General features: G+C 35.5%; 1 protein-coding gene across 1 annotated transcript; it reads left to right on the forward strand.

Annotated features, from left to right (window-relative positions):
- The first annotated feature begins 13,064 nt into the window (after positions 1-13,064).
- On the forward strand, positions 13,065-18,609 carry LOC113234161 (TBC1 domain family member 20). The gene is made up of 8 exons (XM_026469438.1): positions 13,065-13,215; positions 13,367-13,495; positions 15,311-15,417; positions 16,324-16,461; positions 17,072-17,451; positions 17,541-17,601; positions 17,668-17,777; positions 17,850-18,609. The coding sequence occupies exons 1-8, from the start codon at positions 13,065-13,067 to the stop codon at positions 18,049-18,051; spliced, it is 1,278 nt and encodes a 425-aa protein (XP_026325223.1). The 3' UTR covers positions 18,052-18,609.
- Positions 18,610-24,432: the final 5,823 nt, after the last annotated feature.

The following is a 24,432-nucleotide window of genomic DNA, read 5'->3' on the forward strand; positions in this document are numbered from 1 at the left end:
GATTTCAAGTGTAATAATGCTTACCTATGAAATAAAGATTATTTTGAGTTTGAACTCATTCACGAGGAGCTCTTCTGCTACTAAATGTTATTAACCCAACACAAAACTATTGCGTTTGCTGATCCCCCACACAAAGTACGTGACCTGTTCTCGTGCTCGCTGTGTCCGATCAGCTGCACTCGCGAAGATTGCTACAGACAACAGGCAGAGTCAAAGACGTGGCTGCTTACTGGGTCAAAGAAATATAACACCGTTTGGCATTTTACCATGAACTGTTACCATACTGGACTGCCACGCAAGAGGACTCGGGTTCGATTCGCATGCCGGGAGAAATATTTGTATGGCCTACATTTATTTCTCTGGTGAGTTTGGGTGTAATTGGGCGGGGCTATGAGTGTGTGTGCTTTATTATTATTATTTTATTGGTTTTTGTCATTGACTCGACAAGAAGAAGTTGAAATTTTGGTTAGAGATGGGAAAAACTGCATTATTTTTTTTAACGTTAAAATGTTGGTTTTTTTTTAAAAGTGCTTTTTTAATCGCTTTTCGTTTAAATGCTTTTTAGTTTGAAGCTTACAAAATCGTATTAAAAACATTTAAGCGTATTGACTTTTATGTATGTTAAAAAAAGCTTGTTGTTAGTGTGTGTTGATAGTGAAAAGCAAGAGAAGTAAATAAAGTATAAATAAGTAAATAAATAAAAAATATAAAAAAACTAAAAGTTTTAAGATAAGTAAGTTTATTTGTAAAACACGAATTTTACATTTATTTATAAAATTATTATTCACATTGACGAATGTGTTTAGGAAACATAGATGGCGGGACGTGAAACATAAGCACGTTGTAAAAAATCAAATTGTTGAGTATTGACTGCCTCCGTGGCCGAACGGTTACCATGCCGGACTGCCACGCAGAAGTCCCAGGTTCAATTCCCGGGCCGGGAGAAATGTTTGTATGGCTTACATTTCTTTCTCTCGTGAATTTGGGTGTAATTTGTGGTTGTCTATGTGTGTGTGTCCATGGCACCCGCGACACAGGGTTTCCCTAGTGCGGGGCTATGTTGAGTGTGTGCGTTATTTATTATTATTTATTTATATTTATTGAACGACCAACGCTTACGCTTAAAGTGCTTATATTAAAAAGACAAACTTTTTAAGCGATTTTCGTTTATGGGCCCACCTCTAGTTTTGGTTTTGACTGTTTAATATATTTAAAGCAGCTTTTTTAAGTATCGTAGAGCACATGGCAATAACAATCCGTTGAATACATTCTACTATTGTAAATTCAGGTACGTTCTCTACCTACCAAATGTATTAAGTTTGCAACAGTGGTTGACCCTAAATTGACATGTCGTACCCTCAGAGGCTTCGCACATTGCATACTGAATAGGTACTACATACTAAGCAGAACACAATCGCTGAAATTGGCCCCTCTATAGCCAACAGTTCGAGGCTTTAACACATTCCACTGGTACACGCTCGGTGCTCAATATACGCAATAAGCAAGATTTAGTGTGCAATTTGCTCCAGGTGAGACAGTATGTTTAGCTGTAACTCTTGCAGTTTGGTTGTGACCATATATGGTTGTGACAGTTTGCCGCAAAACAATATTCTAAATTAACTAATAAAGGAAGTTTCAAAATCCGAACACACTGTTTTTAAAGTCATTGTGTCGGTGAGGTATTCAGATTATTCTCTGTACCTACACAACTATATAATATGTTTTGCGTACCCTAGTTCACCAGAGAGCGGCAAATTTGCATTTGTAATATATATAACGAAATATTTTAACCGACTTCAAAAAAAGGAGGAAGTCCTCAATTCTTGTATGTATTTTTTGTTTTCTTTTTTGTTGTATGTATACATATATACAAAAAAAAATCGGTAACTCCTCCATTTGTGAACCAATTTTGATGATTCTTTTTTTCTTGGAAATTAGGGAGCCTCAGGGGTGGTTCAGTTTGAAGAATGTATTCCACCTCTAAGGGTGGCAAACTAGGGGATGAATGACTTCTGAGGATGGTTTTTAGTACCCTGTGCGGAGATTATTGGATCACAAGTCCAATATTTTTACTTCAATGTGACGTTATTGTTATGTAACAATATTATACTAAATAATACAGTTATTATAAGTAAACTTAATAAAAACCAACACTAACATGTGTAATCTTGTTGAAGTTCTATATCCCTAGATCATAGATTTATATTGGCCGCTTAGTTTTGTTTATAGCTGTACGATGACAAGCATTGTTTTTCTGTTTTGTTTCTCCATCGTCTAAATATGTGGTTGTTCAATTTCTGTTCTGGTGAATATATATTATCATAACTGATATCTATCGTCTTCTTCGCCATTCCAAACATGGTAGCAGACCGTTTGAACAAGAAGTGGAAAACAAGTAAGTAAAATGAATAATCGTAATACCAATTTTTGACAGAACGGATTATGCCAATTGGAAAATTGGACTATTGAAATTTCTTCAATTTAGGAAATGTAAGGAAGTAGTTATTAGAATAAAAACGGAAAAAGATGACGCTACTCAGTGGGATGAAATGGATGTGCAAGCTACAAATTATATATACAGCGCGATTACCAATCAACAGTTGGAATGTATCAACGACCTAGAGTCAGCATACAAAATTATTTTAAAATTTGACGAAATGTATTTAAAGCAATCTACAGCGTTACAAATTGTGTGCAGAAATAATTTAGAAAATATAAAGCTTGCAAAATGTTCGGATATTAATATTTTCTTCGATGAATTCGAACGATGTGGCCGGCGCCATGATATCGGAAAATGAAAAATTAAACTTATATGTTAAAAGCGTTGCCCGGAAATTACAGTTACATTGGCGATTTAATAGATGTTTTGCCAGAAAAAGAAAGAACCGTAGAATATTTAAAAAGTAAAATAAGAATGAAGATAATCCAAAATGTAGACGAAGAAATACCGAGTACCTCGAACGCATTCAAAATGGTATTGGAGAATAAGCGAACATGTTTTACCTACGGAAAATACAAAGAGATTGTTGGAACAGAAATCGCGGTCGCGGACGCGGACATTATGCTCGAAGTCGTGGTCATGAACATGGCCACTACAATTTTGCACCAAATAGAGGTAGAGGCAATTAAGATTAGAGGCAAATAAGAGAATTAAGAACGGCAAAAAAACCCTAACACGGAATATAATAAAAGGAGCTTCCGCACATGTATTGTGAACAATTCAAGGATTAGTGAAGATGCTCCAATTAAGGCAGGACAAATAAATTTACTTTTAGACAGTGGATGTACAGACCATATAATAAATACTGACGAATATTTCGACAAATGTGTAGCATTAAAAGAACCAATAAACGTAAGGGTTGGAGATGGAAGAGTATTGAAAGAGACAAAGGTTGGAAGCATTACAACTTACTTTCCTGTTTATAGGAACAAAAACAAAGTGATAATAGACAAAGTATTTTATGTAGAAGAGATGAAAGCTAACTTATTAAGCTACTCAAAAATAACAGATAATCACAAAATAGTTTTGACAGGATGTTTATCGAAAATATATAACATGAATAGAGAATTGATAGCAATGGCGAAGAAACGTGATAGACTTTACAGAGTAACCAGTTTTATCTGTAAGGAAATGGGCGTAATTGCAGCAAACTGTAGTATGACATTGAATTTTACTTAGTTTAGGAGTTAACTGGTCTGTGTTTAAATGATCATTGTACGACTTAAACATGTTCAAATTTGTACTTTTTTTTTCTAAACTTATAATAATGTGTTGTTTAGTTTAATTGTTGTACCTCTTTTTAATGAAATAAATTATTATTAAAATTATTATTAAAGAAAAGCTTCACCGAACATTTATTTGGTCATATAAACTTCCATTATCTAGACAAAATGTGTAATAACTAAATATTAGAAGGATTACCTAAACAAATAAAACCGGATTATATGAAGTGTGCTATTTATGTCGAAAATAAGATGTACAATTTGCCATTTAACAACAACAGGACGAAAGCAGAAGATCTATTAGATATTGTATACACACGGATGTTAACGGACCACATAGAACTACAGGATACCAAAGAGAAAAATATTTTTTGACATTTATAGATGATTATAGCAAGTTAGCAAGAGTAAATTGTTAAAAAAAAATCCAAGGAACAAGTTTATTAATGCTTCATAGAATACGTCAATCAAATGCATAACATTACAGGGAAAATGATCAAAGAAATAAGATGTGACAACGGAAAAGAGTACATAAATAGTAGAATATTTCATTTCGCAAGAGAAAAAGGAATAATGATCAAGCCTTGCCCAGCATATATTCATGAATTAAATGGTACAGCGGAAAGATATAATAGATCGATAATGGATATGACACGATGTCTTTTAGCTGAAGCAAATGTTGACAGACATTATTGGCCAGAAGCCATCCAGACCGCTGCTTATTAAAAAAATCTATAATGACAAATACCCAAGAAAGAAAAACACCATTTGAAATGGCTTTTCATGAGAAACCAACTGCAAAATACTTGAGAAACGGTAGTAAAGTCTATGTAAGAGTACCTGAAGAAAGACGAACGTCAAAATGAGACAAAAAGGCAGTAATGGGCAAATGCTAAAATTACTAGGATATACAGATGTTGGGTATAAAAGTATTGATCCATAATAGAATAGTCATTGCAAGATACGTGGATATAATTGAGGAAGATTTTAAGCTTATTGCTTTTGATGATAATGAAGGGGAAAATAAAAAAGATGAAGAAAAATGGAAAGATACACTAGATGAAATTGAAACAGAAGACTCGATACCTAATAATAGTGATAACGAAGTGATAATGAATAATGAGAAGAGAACTTCTAAGAGACAAATTAAAGCACCACGTCGATTTGATGAAGAATTTGGCTACTACTGTATAACCGTTAATTATTGTGACGCAATGGTGCCAGATACTTTTCAAGAGGCGACTACGTGTGACGAGGTTGAACAATGGAAAGAGGCTATAGACCGTGAGATGAACAGCCTAGTGAAAAATAATACTTGGATCCTAGTAAATGAACCACGGGAAAAATAGGTACTAGATGTGAAATGAGTGTACAAGAAGAAATCGGCTGATCTTTATTATAAAGCCGTTAGTGGTTAGAGGTTTTCAACAACCCACCAATGTTGATGATACGTATTCACCTGTTGCTAGGATGCAAACTTTGAAACTATTTTTATCGTATAGTTGTCAATTTAACTTACATGTACATCAAATGGATGAAGAGACTGCATTTTTGAACGGTAAAGTGTTATCAGAAGTGTATGTTAAACAGCCTCTTGGATATGACGACGGTACTGACAAAGTGTATAAACTGTATAAATATCTTTATGGTTCAGAAGAAAGTCCACGTGCTTGGTACGAATACTTTAATAGTTTTGTAACAAATGGTTGGCTTTCAAAGGAGTAAATATGACTATTGTCTTTATGTCAAAGCAGACAATAATCAAACTGTGTACATTTTGTGTCAATTACTTGAGCAGGTTTCAGAACTGCTATGGTGAGATTCATTTCAAATTGCGTTACGTGTTTTAAAATATTTATACTTGACAAAAGGTCTCAAGCTCACTTATTATCGGAATTTAAAGGCTAATATAATGGATTGGGCCGGAGATATCGTAGACCGTAAGTCTACTACTGGGTTTGTGATTCGATTATTTGGTAACGCTGTGTACTGGAAGTCAAAGAAACAAATTGTTGTGACAAAGTCTTCCACGTTTGCTGAATATACTATAACGTTGTCAGAAGCTGTAACTGAAATAAGCTTATTACATAGTATACTTGGTGATGTTTTTATTACGTTCGATGCTCCTGTAAACATTTATGAAGATAATTCAGGTGCTGTAGCTATTGCTAGGTATGGTAATTTCACGAAGAACTAGAAGCATATTGAAGTACATTACCTTTATGTTCATGGGAATGTTATTAATGGAACAATTGATATTGTTAAAGTTAATTCGGAAGATAATGTTGCAAACATTCTTACTAAATCGTTAGGACACATTAAATTCTTTAAATTCAGGCAAATGTTAAATATAACTAACTTGATTTGATATGCCATACTTGCAGTGTTGTTAATTTTATATTATTGATTACTGTTGCCGTATAAATCTAAGGAGGCGTGTTGAGGTTCTATACCCATAAATCATAGATTTATACTGGCCGCTTAGTTTTGTTTATAGCTGTACGATGACAAGCATTGTTTTTCTATTTTGTTTCTCTATCGTCGTAAGTATATGGTTGATTAATTTCTGTTCTGGTGAATATATATTATAACTGATATCTATCATCTTCATCGCCATTCCAAACAAAACTAATAAATAAACGCTAAAAAACATGTCGACAACGGTTTTTTATTTGTTAAAATGGTTTCTTCAATCGTTTGAATTTACGTAAGCCTATTTACATTCAACGTGACTCCATCCAAGCGGTAGAAACTTTATTCCAAAAAAATATCACGGAGAAAATTGAACTTGCCTGTAAAAATTACTTTATCTATATACTTCTTATACCTTTTCATGCTTACATATTTTTAGGAAACATCCTTACGAAAATCTACCAGCCGCCTTAGGGGATTAAGGTTGTATATGTTTATTTACATGCCTAGGCGTGCTTAGCTTAACGTATAATACAATTTAATAGGTTTCAGGGTACTTAACAACATAAACTAAGAGGGAGGCTTGCTCGTAAAGAAAATGAGATAAAAACTTTTTATCGCGAAATGTTTGCTGTCACTTTTGCAAATGTGTTGTGAATTTCGAAATAGCGTGAAAGAAGCCTATCCCATCCACCTCATTTTTGTAGATTTATTTTATGGCATGCTCGTAAATCTAAATAGCTGAAATATTCTGCAAGGGTAAATTTGTTCTAAAAATGTTGGCGTCCATATGTATATGTAGGTATACATAGTTCTTATTTGCTACTGCGGTCGGTGTGCCTTTTTGGTTATAATACATTTGTTCACATATTACATCAAAGCAACCTTTCAGGGTAATCAATACTTTTTGTACGAGTAATTTAAATAATGAAACAACCATATAACGTTTATATTAAATTTAAAAGGACCATGTAATACTATGACCATGGACTAGATTTGAGAGACAAAAGTTCTGTTTTAATGATAGGAATACCGTGTAAGAGATTTCGGGTTATAAACAATAATCGTGTGTAAAGAAAACTGGTACACTAATTAGTGCAATATCTATGCCACGGACCGAAAACCTTTGTTTTGAAAAAAATTATATTAAATTTTATTATAATAAAAGTTTTAGTCGGTAGGAGTCCGACATAACCCTTCGCCGCCCCTGGTCCGAGAGTATCCATGAGGATTTCCTGGCGTTAAAAAAAAAGGTAAAAAGGATTGCAATATAAATGTTACAGGAAATTAGTGTAGGTGAACTTAACCTAAGCACTAACAAGTACAGTTTTTGTAGCAGTAGAGGATTTGTTAACTTATGTCTCACGGTGTCAGTTTTGCGATTTAAAACTCTGAGTGGCACTATAACTGTTGTTTGTCTATAACGGACAGGATTACGACTAGAACGACTCATTCGTCCTGTCACTTAGTATCATAAAAAAAACAACCTCTTATAACATTACATGATACATACATGTAACCAGATAATACAGTATATGTTTGTAACACACGTACCCTTGTAACAAATACGAAAGTGTGATTTAGCTGTGTAATTGTCATGCTCATATCTGTATACATACACACGTTTCTATAAAAGCTAATTAAATTCTATAGTCTCAATGAACAACTTAATCAATTTAAAATGTCAATTTTCTTATCCGTTGTTCATTAGCAATGAATTGGATTGCAAACAAACTGAAAAGTTATTTATTGACGTTTGAAGAAAGTTTTTAATGAAGGAAGAGTTCAAAGGATCGTAGTCTTTCATCTCAATTTGGCCGATGACTTAGGAACAGTCGAGTCAATCAATCAAAGGCGAGTTGAGGCGATAAACTCATTCTTGCATTTAATTAAAATGAAATAAACACATTGAATGTACGGAAACAAAATTGGTATAGCGGAAAAGAAAAATCAAAATAAATGGAAAAATATCTGGTCCGGAAATTTCAGGTCCAAATCAAACACTGTGAATACAAATGTAAAAAAATTAAATATAAGTATTTCTAATGCTACTTCAAAACAAATGTGTCCCGCACTATAAGGTCGTTGATCTCCTTCGCTCTTGTGTTTATTACACGCCAAGGCCAAGGAAGCGCGTGTGTAGTGTCATGGAAAAATTTCCATTTTGAAAAATTAATATTTCTTCTGCTTCTTTTAAATAATAATAATAACGTACACACTCATAGCTCCGCACTAAGGAGACTATATCCGACAAACTTCGAATATTTTGTATAATTTTTCCACATTTGACAGTTGCCCTGAACGAAAATAACGGAGCCAATCATTGACTTGTAAGTCAATGGAGCCAATGGAGAGATTTTTTTTACCAACGATTTTTTTTAAATGTAATATTGAACCGTATTGCTGCCTATATAGAGTATTATACTCTGCAACGGAAACAAGCAGCTTGATTTATTTGCCTCTCCCGATCGGAAACTGCGTCTCATCCGAGTCGAGGCGCATAATTGCGATTCGCAACTGGCCGATCGGAAACTTTGACATTTCAAATCGGAACAATAGTTGATTTAACTTTCCATCATCTAAAGATTTAACTCACAAATTAGAAAGATATAGTAGGAATCAGCAGCTTGATTTTGATTGCCTCTCCCGGTTGGAAACTGCGTCTTTTCCAAGTCGAGGCACACCCCGGACAATCCATACAACGGCCGAAAATTATTTACTACTACTACTACATATGGCAAGGCGCTATCTGCACACGTGCAAATGTTTGCGTGAACTGGCAGGATTACTCATCACTTGCTCGTACTATTTATTACGTTACGTGGTCAGAGCGGCATTCTGTTATCTATAATTCTATAATAGAATCCTAATAATTACACATATCCATTACGTATTTATATATCGATATATAATATCATATTTTTCATTAATTAACTAACTGGAATAATATTGAAGATATTAAAACTCTTAAAATGTAATATTTTGGACAGGTACCTTTAAATAAAGTAACCAAAGTATTTGAAATTGCGTGTCCAAGTTTATCATTACCTAGTTAATAATTAGGTATATTCACTACATAATATTTTATCAACAATACAATTTGAAAATTCGAGAACCCTTTTCTAGCTCACGAAGTTATGGCGTCTTATTTACTCTGCCCTAAAAAAAACAATAACTGAATGAGTCTCAGACATCTCTCTATCCCTTTTAGATGATTATAAATAGCCTTACACAGCACAATTCACGACCATTATAAATAGTAACGTAAAATTATGTTATATATTAACGTACAAATTTCGTAATGACAAAGTAAAAGCCATATTCAAATATCAAAGCCGTCTTCGAGCGAAAACGGCTCGCCGACAGCCTTTTTCTCGTTCAGTCAATGTGACCGTCAATGTGCGGGGCGCGGTGCGGTATCTAAAGTTAGGGAGGGGCGGAGAGTGTCCGTTCTCATTACTTATTTGTTCTGTGGTCGAGGCGTGTAATATTGCGGCGGATGGACTACCCGATCGGTTCAATTCCGATTTGAATCAAAATCACCATGCAGATTTCTCGCGAGTGCCCGCTTGAGCAGCGCAAGCACGCGCAAAGTCGCAATGGCTATTACCGTCAATCGCGAGACTGTCGGGTACGTACGAATTGAGATTTAAAGAAAAGATGGCTTCATCTGATTCTTCTTCCTTTAACATATTTAATAATAATAATTTACAGGACACGTTACTCAGCCGCGTGTTTATCGCTAGACAAACTGAACACCACTAAATCTTCTATTAATGGCAATTTTTTGTGGAAATAGGCCAACAAGATTTCAGTTCTCGTCTCGCATTGTCTCGCCTTGCTATTACGTCTTTTACACGACGACATTTCAGACCTATCATGTCCTAGTACAGGATAATTTGCCCAGTAGTAATAATCAAGTAACGATGGGAATCTTTGACTTGTAGGAACCTCAGACAGCATGTCTAGTAATTCCCATGCTCTGAGTAATAAGAGTCAGAGTTAGGTACTTAGAGGATAGAAAAAAGTACAGGAAGTTAGGTATCAGACTAACCTATTTGCCATAATATCTATCTGTAAATAATGACCAAACAATTGAAATTTTGTATTGATTTTGTCATATTTTTGATTTTCAAGTCACTTATCCGTTTTGGACCCACTATGTAACCTACATTTCGTAATTTTGGGAAAACAAAAGTTCCGTTTGTAGGTACTGCTACTTACTTTTGTAGTACTTCTTATGTACCTTAGTAGCAGTAGAACGCCTTGTGAAAGAGTTCGTCCAGGGTAGCACTGCCGCCTTAACTATTTCTGCCTCCAAGCAGTAATGTCAGCATTACTGTGTTCCGGTTTTGAAGGGTAAGGGTGCTGGTGAAATTACAGGCACATGGGACTTGTCAACTTATGACTTAGGGTGATGAACACAGTGGCATGGCTCCCACATCTTTACGATTTAAAGCTCTGAGTGGCACTATAACTGTTATGGACAGGCGTGTAACTTACGATCAGGCGCACGACTTGTTCATCCTGTCACTTAATATTATAAACAAAATCTAATGATTTTTATTCTTTGCACATATCGAAATTAACTGAAACTATTGGTGCACGACCTGCTATTATCTACGGCGAGAGGCTTCCTTATCTATCGGGCTTTATGTTTTCATGTCGACTTCCAAGACATGAGATTTTTGAACACTTATAGATATACAAAATGTCAGTAAATATCAGACATAGAAAATATCTATTTTATTTTTACTGCATATCGTGTTACTTTAATTTATTTGTGCTTAGTACGTAAAGCTATAATATTATATTTTATGTGAAATAGAATTGTCATATTATTTATTCCGCACTGCTTTCTACAAGGCTATGATCACTACCATACCACTTAAGAGTTATCTGCACCGCGAACAGCACCCCGCAATGATCCCACTGTAATAGTATTGTTATTAAGAAACCTTGCGCAGTGATAAATAAAACGCGTTGTAATGTTTCGCAGTGCGGACTCGGCTCGTTAATTAACATGCCACCCGTATCATAAAAGCGCTCAATTTGGTCGTGGTAGTAATGTAACGGTCGTGTATTTAAAAGGCAAAACTAATTGGTGAAAAGTAAAAACAGAGTACCTTAGTATATTAATTTTGATTTCATTATACAGAACCCCTTTTGTATGTCCTCGGGTCAATATATTTACGTCAACACTAGGATACTACTTTTAAGCGCGGGAATACACGACCGATTTCGTATCTGATCATCGGATCCGACTATCGGATCGGATTCACTCAATACACGTCCGATAGGCGTCCAATTCTCTCGTCAGACTTTTTCTGAACTAACTGCAGTGTTGCCAATTTATGGGGAATTCCCCAAATGCAGGGAATTTCATTAATAATAACAACATTTATATGGAATTATTAGCAAACCGCTTATATGTATAAAATTATCCAGTAGGATTATAATCACTTTATCTTGTATTGTAAAATTACTACTATTATCAGTCACCAACAAGAACTCTACTGATGGCTCTCAGCTACCGTCGTCCATATGAAATCGACAGCCGGAGCCTTATCGATATAAGGCTCGCAACTTCGCAACAACCATCCGAATCGTCAAATTGGTCAACTTGTCAGACCACTCGAGGCTCGCCTCATATAAACACCAGTGTGGTGAAACCCGTTGCAATTTCATCGGGACCCAGAACTCAGTGGCCACTCCATTACGGCATGCACTGCCACTACACATTCGCCACATGACACGACTTCCCGACAAGGAGCACCATGGCGCAGTGAGCGTATTATCAGATTGCCGCGGCGGCGGTCGCTCATTGAGGAGGTGTCGTAACTTGTAGAGATGGACGATTGTTATATACTATGACTAATGTATGGTTGATATTGACTTTATCAACGTTCTAACTGTAAAATTATGTAAGCTTGAACTATGTTAGTATTTGTTTATTTCAAAGACATGTTCTAGAACCTATACTTACTAACCCTGGTGTTGTTGTTATTCATACTAACAAATAGTCAGACAGTATATGTATATATAATAGTCCACCAGAGACATATATTTTAGTAGTAGTAGAGCTCTTTGTGAAAAGAGTTCGTCCAATTTCTGCCACCAAACATTGTGAGCATTTTCTTTTGCATTCCAGTTTTGAAGAGTTAAGGGTGCTGGTGAAATTATAGGCACATTTTGTCAACTTATGTCTCAGGGTGACGGGTGACGGGTGAAGCGGCAGTGCTCCTCAGATCTTTGAGATATAAAGTTCTTACTGGCACTGGCTGTTATGAACAAACGTGTGGCTTATCACCAGGTTCTCGAAATGTTCATTCCGTCATTGGTATTTAAAAAAAAAATTGAGAAAATGGTAACTTTAATGTACGTATTGACATTCTTATATTTGTTCTTGAACCAAATAAGCTTACTGAAATTAATTAGGAATGCATACACGTATACATATAATTTTGGTCAAGACGATTCAACGACGGCTCAATTACCAAAATGCTAAGCCTTTAAAACAACTTTATTGACGAGTTGACATTACTTGTTTTTTTTAGTCGTAGAATTGCTAGTGAGACAACGAACCCGATAAACAATATAAATCGATTTCAACTAAACACGTACTTTTATAATCGCTGAATTATCAAGTTTATCTTTATCGAAGAATAACTATAATTTAATTGTAACAAATAAAATACTTAAAAAATCAATTAAATAGAACGTTTACAACTTTCGTTATTAAGTTTTTTATTGAATCGATTCTCGACAACACCGCTCTGTCACGGTCAATCGATTTAAAATCTAAACAACACTGCTGCAGCAAGCAGCCAGCGAACAAATCCGAGCAAATAAAATCGTAGAGCGAATAAAACAATTATGGTGTAATGTTTTTGCTTAATTTTTCTACAAATAACGCGTAAAAACACGCAATGGAGTCCAATAAATTTAACACGGACGCTGGTGATATATGTAGTGGAAACGGCAACTGTTCGCCACCTCGCAAAAAGCCAGTATTGGACTTAAATCACACTCGAAATATTGATGACATATCTACGCCTTCAGATTTAAAATTTGATGAAGGTATTGTAAAGGAAACTTGTAATATAATAGGCAAACAAAATTGTGCTCACGTTACAGTTGTGACATAAAACCCAGTGTTAGACATGTACGTGACATCTCCGAAGCAGTATTCTGAAAGACGGATTAATTTTAATATTTATTTTGTTAATAGAGTTCGATTTCGAAGACCCAGCAAACGTAGAAAAAAGCAAGAAAATCGAAAAACTTCTTGAAGATTATGAGTCGGTGAGTGTGGAAGAATGGCAGCACTTGGCCAAGAGCAAAGGGGGACTCCTATCAGGTAACCAATAGAACATGTAATTGTGTTTGAAATTTGTGCAATATTGATAAGTTTTGTGATTGAAAGACATGTTTATCTACAAATACCTATACTATAGTTAATGCATGTTATATAGATAATATTTATTTTTAAATCCATATTATAGATAACACTTCTTTGGAAACTAACCATTTCTCACTCATTGCCAAGAGTGTCAGTCTTTCTCCACTGCTTTATTGTTAAAGATGATGAATGCATTTCTAGAGTACGACCATGAGTGTAATTGGACATAGTTATGCAAACAAGTACCAACCTACACCTCAAGTGAAATAGAGCTATGTATTTAGGTAGAACACCAGACGTGTCTTTTACCCACTCACAAAAGATCCTGGCCATATATCAAGCCAAAATGGAGAAAATAAAAGTCCTTCAGGGTACCAACCCTAAATAAGTAACTTTTTAATAGCTAAAAGAACCATGCTGTTTAACTTCATATAATGTATTTTTTTAAGTATGCTAAATGGATCCATGTCACATGTGCTGAAGTACTGTAGATCTTTAGCATTTTCATTACGAAAACTAGAACATTGTTCTCGTTAACTAAATAAAAAGATACGTAATGTTTTCTATTTATTGCTATATAATATAATAGTTTCCCTATATCATTCTTAATGCTACAATGCACACACTGTTGTTACAAAAGTCTAATTATCTCGAAAGTGAAATTTTGTGGGTTGGTTCTAGTTTGCATAACTATGGCCAATTATTGTTGTATTTGGTGGGGTGTCTGAGTGGTATAGTATTTTTTTTTAAATGGGACAGTATGGGGAAATCTGAAACTATAGAAGATACAACAAAACTGTCTTAGGAACCATTAAGTCTTGTTTTGTGTTAACAATTTTGGCATAGCCCATTTTTGGTTACGCGTGAGTTGTCCATAAAAATGAATAAAATTGATGAAAATTTTTTTTAGTGCTGATCAATTCAGTATTATGTAAGGATCATTTCATTGTAAGGGATGAAAAAATTGGGACAGCAGAAGTTGGTCTAATTTAATCCAATGTTTTTCATACAAAACGAATAAAATTGTCAAATTTTTTTTCATTAGTGCTAGACTTAGTTTTATGCAAGGATCATTTTAATGAATTGTAAGAAAAAAATGAGGACTGCAGAAGTTGGTCAAAATTACCAAAAAGATTTTGTCAATATATGTATATCTCTTTTTAAAATGGTGGGATGGGCTTAAAGATACACTTTCATACCATATAAGATTTTGAACAACCTTATAAGTCCTGTATCCTTAAAAAACCTGAACCAGTCCAATGAATTAAAAAAACCATATTACACTTTCTACGGGGCACAAAGTGTGATTATAATCTGTAAAAATTACTTTGCAAGTTTACAGTTGCTATATTTTTCAAGGTCTTGTGAGGCAACAGTAACATCATCAATTCATAAATAGGCAGTCATGGACTGTGAATGTGTGAAATGTATTTTAGAAATTTGCTGTTATCATTCAGCTTCTATTAAATACACAGATTTTTATAATTTCCTAACACCCAGTAAACTGCAATGGGAAAAGCTCTAAATGCCCAATGTACAAGTAATATAATTACATGCTTCAGACCCAAGCAAGTGTGCCCTCAGTTTTGTAATGAAACTGAAAAAGGTATTTTTCTAGATACCCTATATTCATGTAGAATGTAAGCACTAAATTAAAATGCGATATTTTAGTTATAGTGTACACTGAATATTTGCGTAATTATAACAATAATATTATCTGGGTCTGAATCACTTCACATATGATGTAAATGTATGCGTTAAATATTTAAACAGATAAATACCGAAGAAGAATCTGGCCACTGCTTGTGGGAGTGACTCGTGCAGAGTTAACCGAACCACCTTCTCTTGAGGAACTCTCTACACATCCAGAATACAATCAGGTAATATATAGTGCTATTGTAGGTAATTGCAGCAAGCTCTGTATATAGAAAGGACATTATAATTTGATGCATGTTAACAAGGTTATAAAATTATTAACAAATTGAATATGTTCATAAATAAGAATGGTAATTAAATTAAAAATAAAATATAACTGCCTCTGTGGCCGAACGGTTACCATGCCGAACTGCCACGCAGAGGTCCCAGGTTCGATTCCCGGGCCGGGAGAAATATTTGTATGGCCTACATTTATTTCTCTCGTGAGTTTGGGTGTAATTTGTGGTTGTCTATGTGTGTCCATGGCACCCGCGACACAGGGTTTCCCTAGTGCGGGGCTATGTTGAGTGTGTGCGTTATTATTATTATTATTATTATAATTGTGTTTAATGTTTGATCATTTAATCACTAAACCAGATTCATATGAGTTTTAATAATGCTTGACACAAAATCGGAATTGGATATGTAATAAGGAATAATTTTGTTTTTTAAATATTAAAATCCTTCCAAGCAAAACTGATCAATTTCTATATAATCCCAACTGCCCTTGAGACATCTATTACTTATGGTTTTATTTCACTAAGCATATTTCAACTGCCTCCTAACGTAACTACCTCCGTGGTTGGACGGTTACCATGCTGGACTGCTATGCAGAGGTCTCAGGTTCAATTCCCGAGTCAGGAGAAATATTTGTACGGCCTACATATATTTCTCTCGTGAGTTTGGGAGTAATTTGTGGACGTCTATGTGTGTGTCCATGGCACCCGCGACACAGGGTTTCCCTAGTGCGGTAGTAGTTGAGTGTGTGCATATAAAAAAACACTCACAGTTCGAATTATTGCATGACACTGTTTGATTGATTTCATATCTTTTATGACTGTTATTAAATTATTAATATTATTTTATGATAGGTGGTACTTGACGTGAACCGGTCACTGAAGCGGTTCCCGCCAGGCATCCCGTATGCACGGCGTGTAGCACTACAGGACCAGCTCACCGTGCTCATTCTGCGAGTCATCATGCGCTACCCACACCTTAAATATTACCAGGTAAACCCTCCGTTGCATTTAGAATAATTTTAGACTGTCAAAACGACTTATTGTCGTCTTAGAGTGAATACCTCGTGTGTGATTTCTATATAATTTTTAGGACGAATATAAAAATGTGTAAAATGTAGTAAATGCAATAATGTTTGTAGTTAGTATTTATATTAGTTAAATTATACCTCTTTCGGATACAATATTACTTTAATAATATGTTTGAACATGATTATAAAGTTCCTTGTGCAAGAGTTCATCCAGGGAAGTACTGCCACCTTACCTATTTCTGCCGCCAAACAGTAATGTCAGCATTATTGTGTTCCGGTTTTGAAGGGTGAGAGTGCTGGTGCAATTACAGGCACATGGGACTTGTCAACTTATGTCTCAGGGTGATATGCAGTGGCACTGCCCCTCAGATCTTTGCGATTTAAAGCTCTGAGTGGCACTGCAACTATTATGGGCAGGCGTGCAGCTTACCACTGCGCGCACGACTTGTTCGTCCCGTCACTTGACATTATAAAAAAAAATTGAGAAAAAACGCATTTGGGAGGTTTTCACTCTAAGGCGAAGTTATATTGCAAATCAATCGCAAAAGAATATCACAGTTTTTAATTCACAGGGCTACCACGATGTGGCCATCACATTGCTGCTGGTGTGCGGTGCACGCGCAGCGTTCCCACTGCTGTGCCGGCTGTCGACGGGAGAGGCGCGTGACGGTGAGACAGAAGAGGCGCCGCTGGAGCCCTTCATGCAGCCTACCATGCGCGCCACGCAACACAGGCTTAATTATCTGCTGCCGGCGCTGCGGCGAGCCAGCCCAGAACTGGCTGACACACTGCAACAAGCGGCTGTGGGCACCATGTTCGCGCTGCCGTGGTACCTCACCTGGTTCGGTCACTCGCTGCCACGCTACGCGGACGTGGTGCGCCTCTACGACTATTTTCTATGCTCGCCTCCGCTCTTTCCCGTCTACGTCACTGTCGCCATTGTGTTGCACAGGTATGTCCGCGTGACCGACTTGAAGTTCGATTTTGATCTTCCGTGCAAAAGCTGATGATTTCACTGTAATGTTTCATTGTTGTTAACAGGGCTGACGAAGTGCTTGAGTGCGAATGCGACATGGCGATGCTGCACTGCCTCTTGTCTCGGGTGAGCATCGCCTCCGCTGTGTAGGCACCGCCGCCGTACTGTAATAAGCAAAGAACGTTGTTGTAGCTGCCGAACTCGCTGCCCTTCGAAGAGCTGCTGACGACGGCGCAGCGACTGTACGAGGCGCATCCACCGTCGACACTGGAGCGGGACGTGCAACGCCTTGAGCGAGAAGAGTACGTATCAAGCGCACTGAGAATCAGGGATCTACAATGCGGATGGCCTTTAATCAAAATGATGTGTTACAGAGAAGAGCAGCGACTGCGCGACGAGCAACGCATGCGCAGACGCGCGGCAGCCCGCGCTGGCGCCGGCGACACGCTGGTGACGCGTCTGCGCCGCGGCCTGGCCGTGTGCGGCGCACGACTGCCGCGGCGCTACCTGCTAGCAACCGCTGCCGTACTTCTCGGCGTCTACGCCTACTACCGGCCTGACTTCTTCGTGAGGTAGCGCCACGCCTACCGCTTCGTCATATTCAGCCTGTAACGAAGCGAACTACCCTGGATGTGATTTTGTGACTGTGCTGTGCTGTGTGCATATGTAAATATGATTGTGTATAGTGTTTATCAAATGAGTTGTAATATAATATGTTCAATTCACATTATGCAACCATGTATTGTTTTTGTTTGTATATTATGTTATATTTGCATTATAGAATGTGATAATTTTCTTGATAATGTTAACCCGTTGAGTGGTTTGTGTTATCCTCGAGGGGCACTCTCGAAAGCTTTATTCTCGTTTGTGTTAGAAAGAGTTCAACATGAAATCCCCAATAAAATAAATCTGGATTCAGTTACCTATATTGGTAAAGTACTTATAATTCTCAGTCGATAGATTTCTGTAATGTCAATTGTTTATGGTGCACCGCACACTTAAGATCTGACTCATAGCCCGTGTGAGGATAATATTCAAGCATTTATTATTATTTATAATTACATTGGTTAGCATTCTTGATGTAGAGAGACTTGGTAGTATTGTAAGAAAAATCTGTTATTGTTGTGCACTCCCTGTACTATAATGATCCCTCCTATGTAAAATATCGTATGTCGAAATTACCGAGTTAACAGGGAGCGTTTTAAAATTTTGAGTTCACTGAAATGACGTAACACGTCACTTTAGCATTTCTCCGTTTTATTTGGCAAAGCTCGTTACTTTAAAATTCGTTCTCGAATAAAACTGAGAAATTCTAAATTTACGTGTTATGCTCATATCTGTGAATTCAGAACTTTAAAACGCTTCCCTGTAAACTTGGCAATTTTGACATACGATACTTTACATAGGAGGGATCGAATTATTATTGTTATCTTTGTTTTAATTTGCGTCAATTTTGAAATAGGTTTGTTTTTACAATATTTATGTCTGTAAATACCGTATCACCCAAGGGTTTTTGTTATTACAATCAACTGAATTAAGTTCAGTTTGACTGGGTAACATAGCTAAATGAAAGACAGGTAGGTAGATTAAGGCCTTATTTCTGCAACTTTTGCACCTGTCAGCTCTTTTAAATAACAAATTATAACAATGACTTCTCTCCATTGGCATTCTAATTTATTGACGATATTACGCTGGAACAGTCGTCTTTGTTGACTGTAATACCAGGGGGCTACTTTTATGCTTCATCCTATATCCGTCAGAAACAATTACTGTCAAATAAATATTACTCGACTAAATCAAAAGACTATATGCCGGCTTCGTTTAAGTCACGCGTGTACTCCTATTCATTTGGCTAAACTTAGGATACAGAATCACTCATTGTGTGACAATGAGTTATTCTTCAACGAAGGAAACGTGGACCTTATATTCTTTGACTGCCCTAAATTACAGTGTTCCCTATATAACATCCTCGCTCCCTCTATCCCTCATCCTACTTCCTTTAAATGCCTTTCCTAATCCCTATCCTCTCACCCAAAAATGTATCATATTCTTTTTAAATTCATCCATATTAATCATATTAAACTGTAAATATTATTAATGCACTAACTACTATATTTAACATACATACAAGTTTCTAACGACTTGTGTTGTCTAATTTGTGCCGTCTCTTTTGTTCTAGAATTCAATTTGTGCAAAAATCTCTTCGATTCTCCCTCTGAGTCACCGAACAAAATTCTAACACACCCTCCATAACATTTATGAAACTAGAAAACGAACACTGGCAGAATTGAGACGTAGTCTCACAAGCCATACATTAAGAAAAAAAAACTTCATTAGCATCGAGGGTCTTTTTAATTTAATTGAGTATTACTTATTTTACAGTAATTATTTGCGAGCAATATATTATTATTTGAGAGCAGTAGCCCCGGTGGTTCAAGTCCAGCAGGATCAAAGAAATTTTTCTCTATGTGTGTTCGATCTTTCCATTCATTGATTGGTTTTTAATAACCCCAAGATGATTCTCAATTCGACAAGACTTTACTTCATAATTATGTAAAAAAAAACCAACACGAACTTTTGTTCGTGGAATTACATGTATTTGCCAACTTTTATTGCGATCAGTTACCGGAAAGTGCGCGAAACCGTATTCTACACCTAGTTTGCCATCCTTTGAGGTGGAATATTTTCTTCAAATTTAAATGTTATTTAAAAAAGTAACATTCTCAAATCGCTTCCCCAGTAATTTCATAAATTCTTTTTTCATAAAGGTTTGTTTGAAAAAACAAATATACGAGATTTATATCCGGAAAAATAGTTTCATTTCATATGTGTAACAATCGCGAAAACCTAAGATCTCGATAAATTATTTTTTGTTCATTTTGCTGCTTATTATTATTTTATTACATTAAATGCTGTGTAAGTCTGTAATAGGTAGACATTGTACTTAACAATACTAATAGTAAAGTTACACTGTTATCCGTGAGTATAATATGTACTACTGTTGAAGTAATAAATGTGTAATAAAATAAATAAATAATTAAAAAATAAATGGGTCCAATACTGAGTTACCCTCTTTCCAACAAAAAAGGATCGTCAAAATCGGGAGTTACCGCGTAACATACATACAAAAAAAAGTCGAATTGAGAACGTACTTTTTTAAAGTCGGTTAAAAATGTGTAAAGATGAACTTTCTAAATTGTTTGAGCATTGTGATATTGTAGTAACTTTAATTTACTATTTAAATGTACTGTATGGTAACATGTATTAGGGATGTGTGATGTTGATGCCTGGTATAATATGCGTGAAGTGCCTATTGGATGGTTAGATTGGGGTAGATGGTTAACCTTTGAATGTATTCTGATTGTTGAATCATGAGTGTAGAATGTACAGCATGAGCTATGCCTTCTGATGCTAATTTATTGGATGAAATTGGACAGCATGTAAGCGTTTGAGTGAGCTTATTTCGGCATTTCGACGTCCATAATCCAATTGCATTAGAATAGTAATAAGATCTTTCTTGCCATCAAATTTCCTCAATATTAACCAATTTTATCTGATTCTTATTAGCAATGGTCGAAATAGAGTGTTCCAAATGAATAGATAAATATCTACGTATAGTTACTTACAGGGAGTGATATGGAGTGGTTAAAACCAAAACATGGTAATGAATTACTTTTTCTAATTCCGTATTTCCGGAAATAGTTTTACTGCATCGTAGGAAGTATCTACAACATCTACATTAATAGTTAAAATATGCCATTGATTGTAACTTACTACAACAATGTTTACTTTGGTGAAAGGTTCATTATTTATTGCGTTTTTTACATAGCGCCACTAGAATCACATTGAAACCCAACTTCAGCTTCCCTTTCGATGAAGTAAAACTATTTCTGGAGATCCGGAATTCGAAATAGTACATTGTGTATTAAGGGCAGTAAATAAGGTATTACGAGCGAGACTATTAGAAGGCTTTTATATTAAGGCTTTCGGAGTCATATTTCATAATTCTCGAACCGCCCCGTGAAACGCACAAATGTTCTTAATCACATTTGCGAGTAAATAGTATGATCACATGCAGGTTAACTTGAGTATAATGCCTGAAACAAAACCCTCGGGCCTTTTTTCTTCTCGTTACAGTCATTGTCGTGTAATGAGAAGAAAAAAGGGCGAGAGTTTTATTTGGGGCATTATAGTCGAGTTAGCCTGCATGTAATTAAACTAATTACGTGCAAGTGTGATGAAAAAGTAATTAATTAATATTTGGTGGTTTTAATTACTCCTTGTCTCTATACATAGACATACTTACTCATCTGGAATACCCTATGCCGACCATTGGTTATTAGGATAGCACAGGATTGAAAGTAGATATAATGAGTAAATGAATATGTAGATAGTGCTTTACATGTGTAATGATACTTGAAACCAGCCTAGTCGGCCCATCTTTATACCCAAAATACTTTATGGGCAACTTAACTGTTGACTAGATCTACCTCTGAGTATATAATGTATTTTAAATAAGACTGTAAGCGCTATCTTTCACCTTGCTACTTTGTATGCTATAAATGTTAATGCAATGATCTGTATAATGTATATTTTTTAAATCTGGTACATGGGTATTGAATTGTATTGTTAGCCATTAAGACACTTTCCGAACTGCAATAGGGAACCTGGTGATATACCGCCGTCCTGTTTTCATATAAAAGCTTTTGCACATTCAAGTCAAATGTAAATGTAAGTATGAGTAATACTGGGATATTATTTGCGGTATGCGGGGAACTGTAAACGTTTTCACAATAAGATTCCGGAGCATATATTAAATTTATCATTTCCTAAGTTTAAAAACTACATCAATAATATTTTGATCGAAAAGTCATATTAAAAAATTGAAGACTTCGTGTTAGATAAAGATGTATGGAGAGATGACACGGCTCCAGAATCCACACAAATTTGATTCATAGTGTATTCCATAGCATTTAAGATTATTTGAAAAGAGCAGTCCCTAGTGTTTCTCGCTCGTTCTTCTCAGGGAGGTCAGCGTAGTGAACGAGCAGTAGCTTAAATGTGACGTTTTCAAGTGTAAATTTATTTTACCTATTCCATAGGTAAAATAAATTTATAATATAATAAATGATCTTTGATTTTGACGGTAAAATAATAACAAATTCAAACAACTTATTACATGACGTCGTCTAAATTTGAAAACCTCGTAACTCCGTTTTTGGTCGAAATCACTTTTTCACTCTTCAAGTGCCACATCGGGCAATTAAAACTTAAAATATAATTCGTAGATTCTTTTCAAGTTACGAAATAAAGGTAGAATCATATAATTATTTCTAGTAACTCGTTTTTTATGTATACTCAAAAGTTCATATTAATGGAGACAATAAGTTATGTTTGTTTTTTAAGTTTCTCATACAATAATGCATGACACAAATGCACACATAAAAAATGTCTAGTGATTAAACACGTTTTTGTCAATTACTGAAAATCAATTTTTTTTAATCATATTTTTTAACACCAATAATTTTTTTGGTCAATTTCATAGTTTAAAAATAAATAAATAATTTAGTAAATTTATATAGATACTTTTATTTCATTTTAATAGGGTAATCAAATATTTAAAACAATATACCTTGATCTCTAGACACTTTCGATGAGTGTATGTATAAAGTTACCTCATACACACAAACCGTGACTGGAAGCGAACTTTTGTGTCAATTGTGTAACATACAAATTAGATACGAGCTAGAAAACAGTTCGCGCGTCTTCCGAAGAATTGTCGAGCAATTTCGGGAATTCCCACAACTACAGTGTCTAGTTTGTACCTTACACAATTTACATAATTCATTATGCGATAAAAAAATTTCGTTACAAAAATTCACTTCGGTTCCATTTCGTGGCAATGTAAATTGAGCCTAATGTTGATGCCTTAACATCCAGTCTACTTTGTTATAATTATTACACAAATTTCGAACATTTCTGGTTATATACTCGATGATCGAACACTTAGAAAAAAGTTTTTCTTAACTCAGCTTCAGCTTTCATAGATTTCTCACAGAGGGCGCTACGGTAAAGTCGTTAGAAACCAAAACTCTGCAACAAACATATCGTTGGGGATAGTGCAAATCCGCGCATGTAGTATTGGTCAAAGGCGCATATCTGCACTAAACCAAATTTTACAGGAAAGGGATTTAACGTTATTACTTCGTTATTTCAATTTTACAGAGTAAGCTTTAATTTATGTTGTATTATATAGTTGTATTTATATTCTCGTAAATCACGCCAATTTGCCTATCACGCCAATTCGGCTATCACGCCAATTTGGCTGACACGACATCTACGCGGATTTGATTTGACACTAAATTACCGAAATGGAAACGCATAATTCAATGCTAGATACGCGTAATTAAAATAATAATAATAAATAATAACGCACACACTCAACATAGCCCCGCACTAGGGAAACCCTGTGTCGCGGGTGCCATGGACACACACATGACAAGCGCAAATTACGCCCAGACTCACGATAAAAATAAATGTAGGCTATACAAATATTTCTCCGGGCCGGGAATCGAACCTAGGACCTCTGCGTGGCAGTCCGGCATGGTAATTGCACTATTCCCAACGATAAAAATCGTGAGGTCCGTTGGTTCGTTTCCTTGGCATAGCGTCTGTCACGGTTTGCTAATAGACGTTGGTTCGAATTCAACAGAATGGAAGTAAATTTTTTCTAAGTTTTCGATCTTTGTTTAATAATTATAATAAACTTGTGGAATAATTTCACAAAAAAATAATTGGATAATATGGTGGTAAGACATCCTGACATTAAATAAAACTTAATCCAATCTACTTATTAATCAGTGAATAATTTTTTTGTTCTTATAATTTTTGTATGGACTAACTATAACCCCATGAATACTTAAAATTATCATAAGGTTATGGACTAACTTCATCGAA

The sequence above is a fragment of the Hyposmocoma kahamanoa genome, unplaced genomic scaffold, assembly GCF_003589595.1.
Source record: "Hyposmocoma kahamanoa isolate Upper Pololo Valley unplaced genomic scaffold, ASM358959v1 102, whole genome shotgun sequence".
Taxonomy (NCBI): Eukaryota; Metazoa; Arthropoda; class Insecta; order Lepidoptera; family Cosmopterigidae; genus Hyposmocoma; species Hyposmocoma kahamanoa.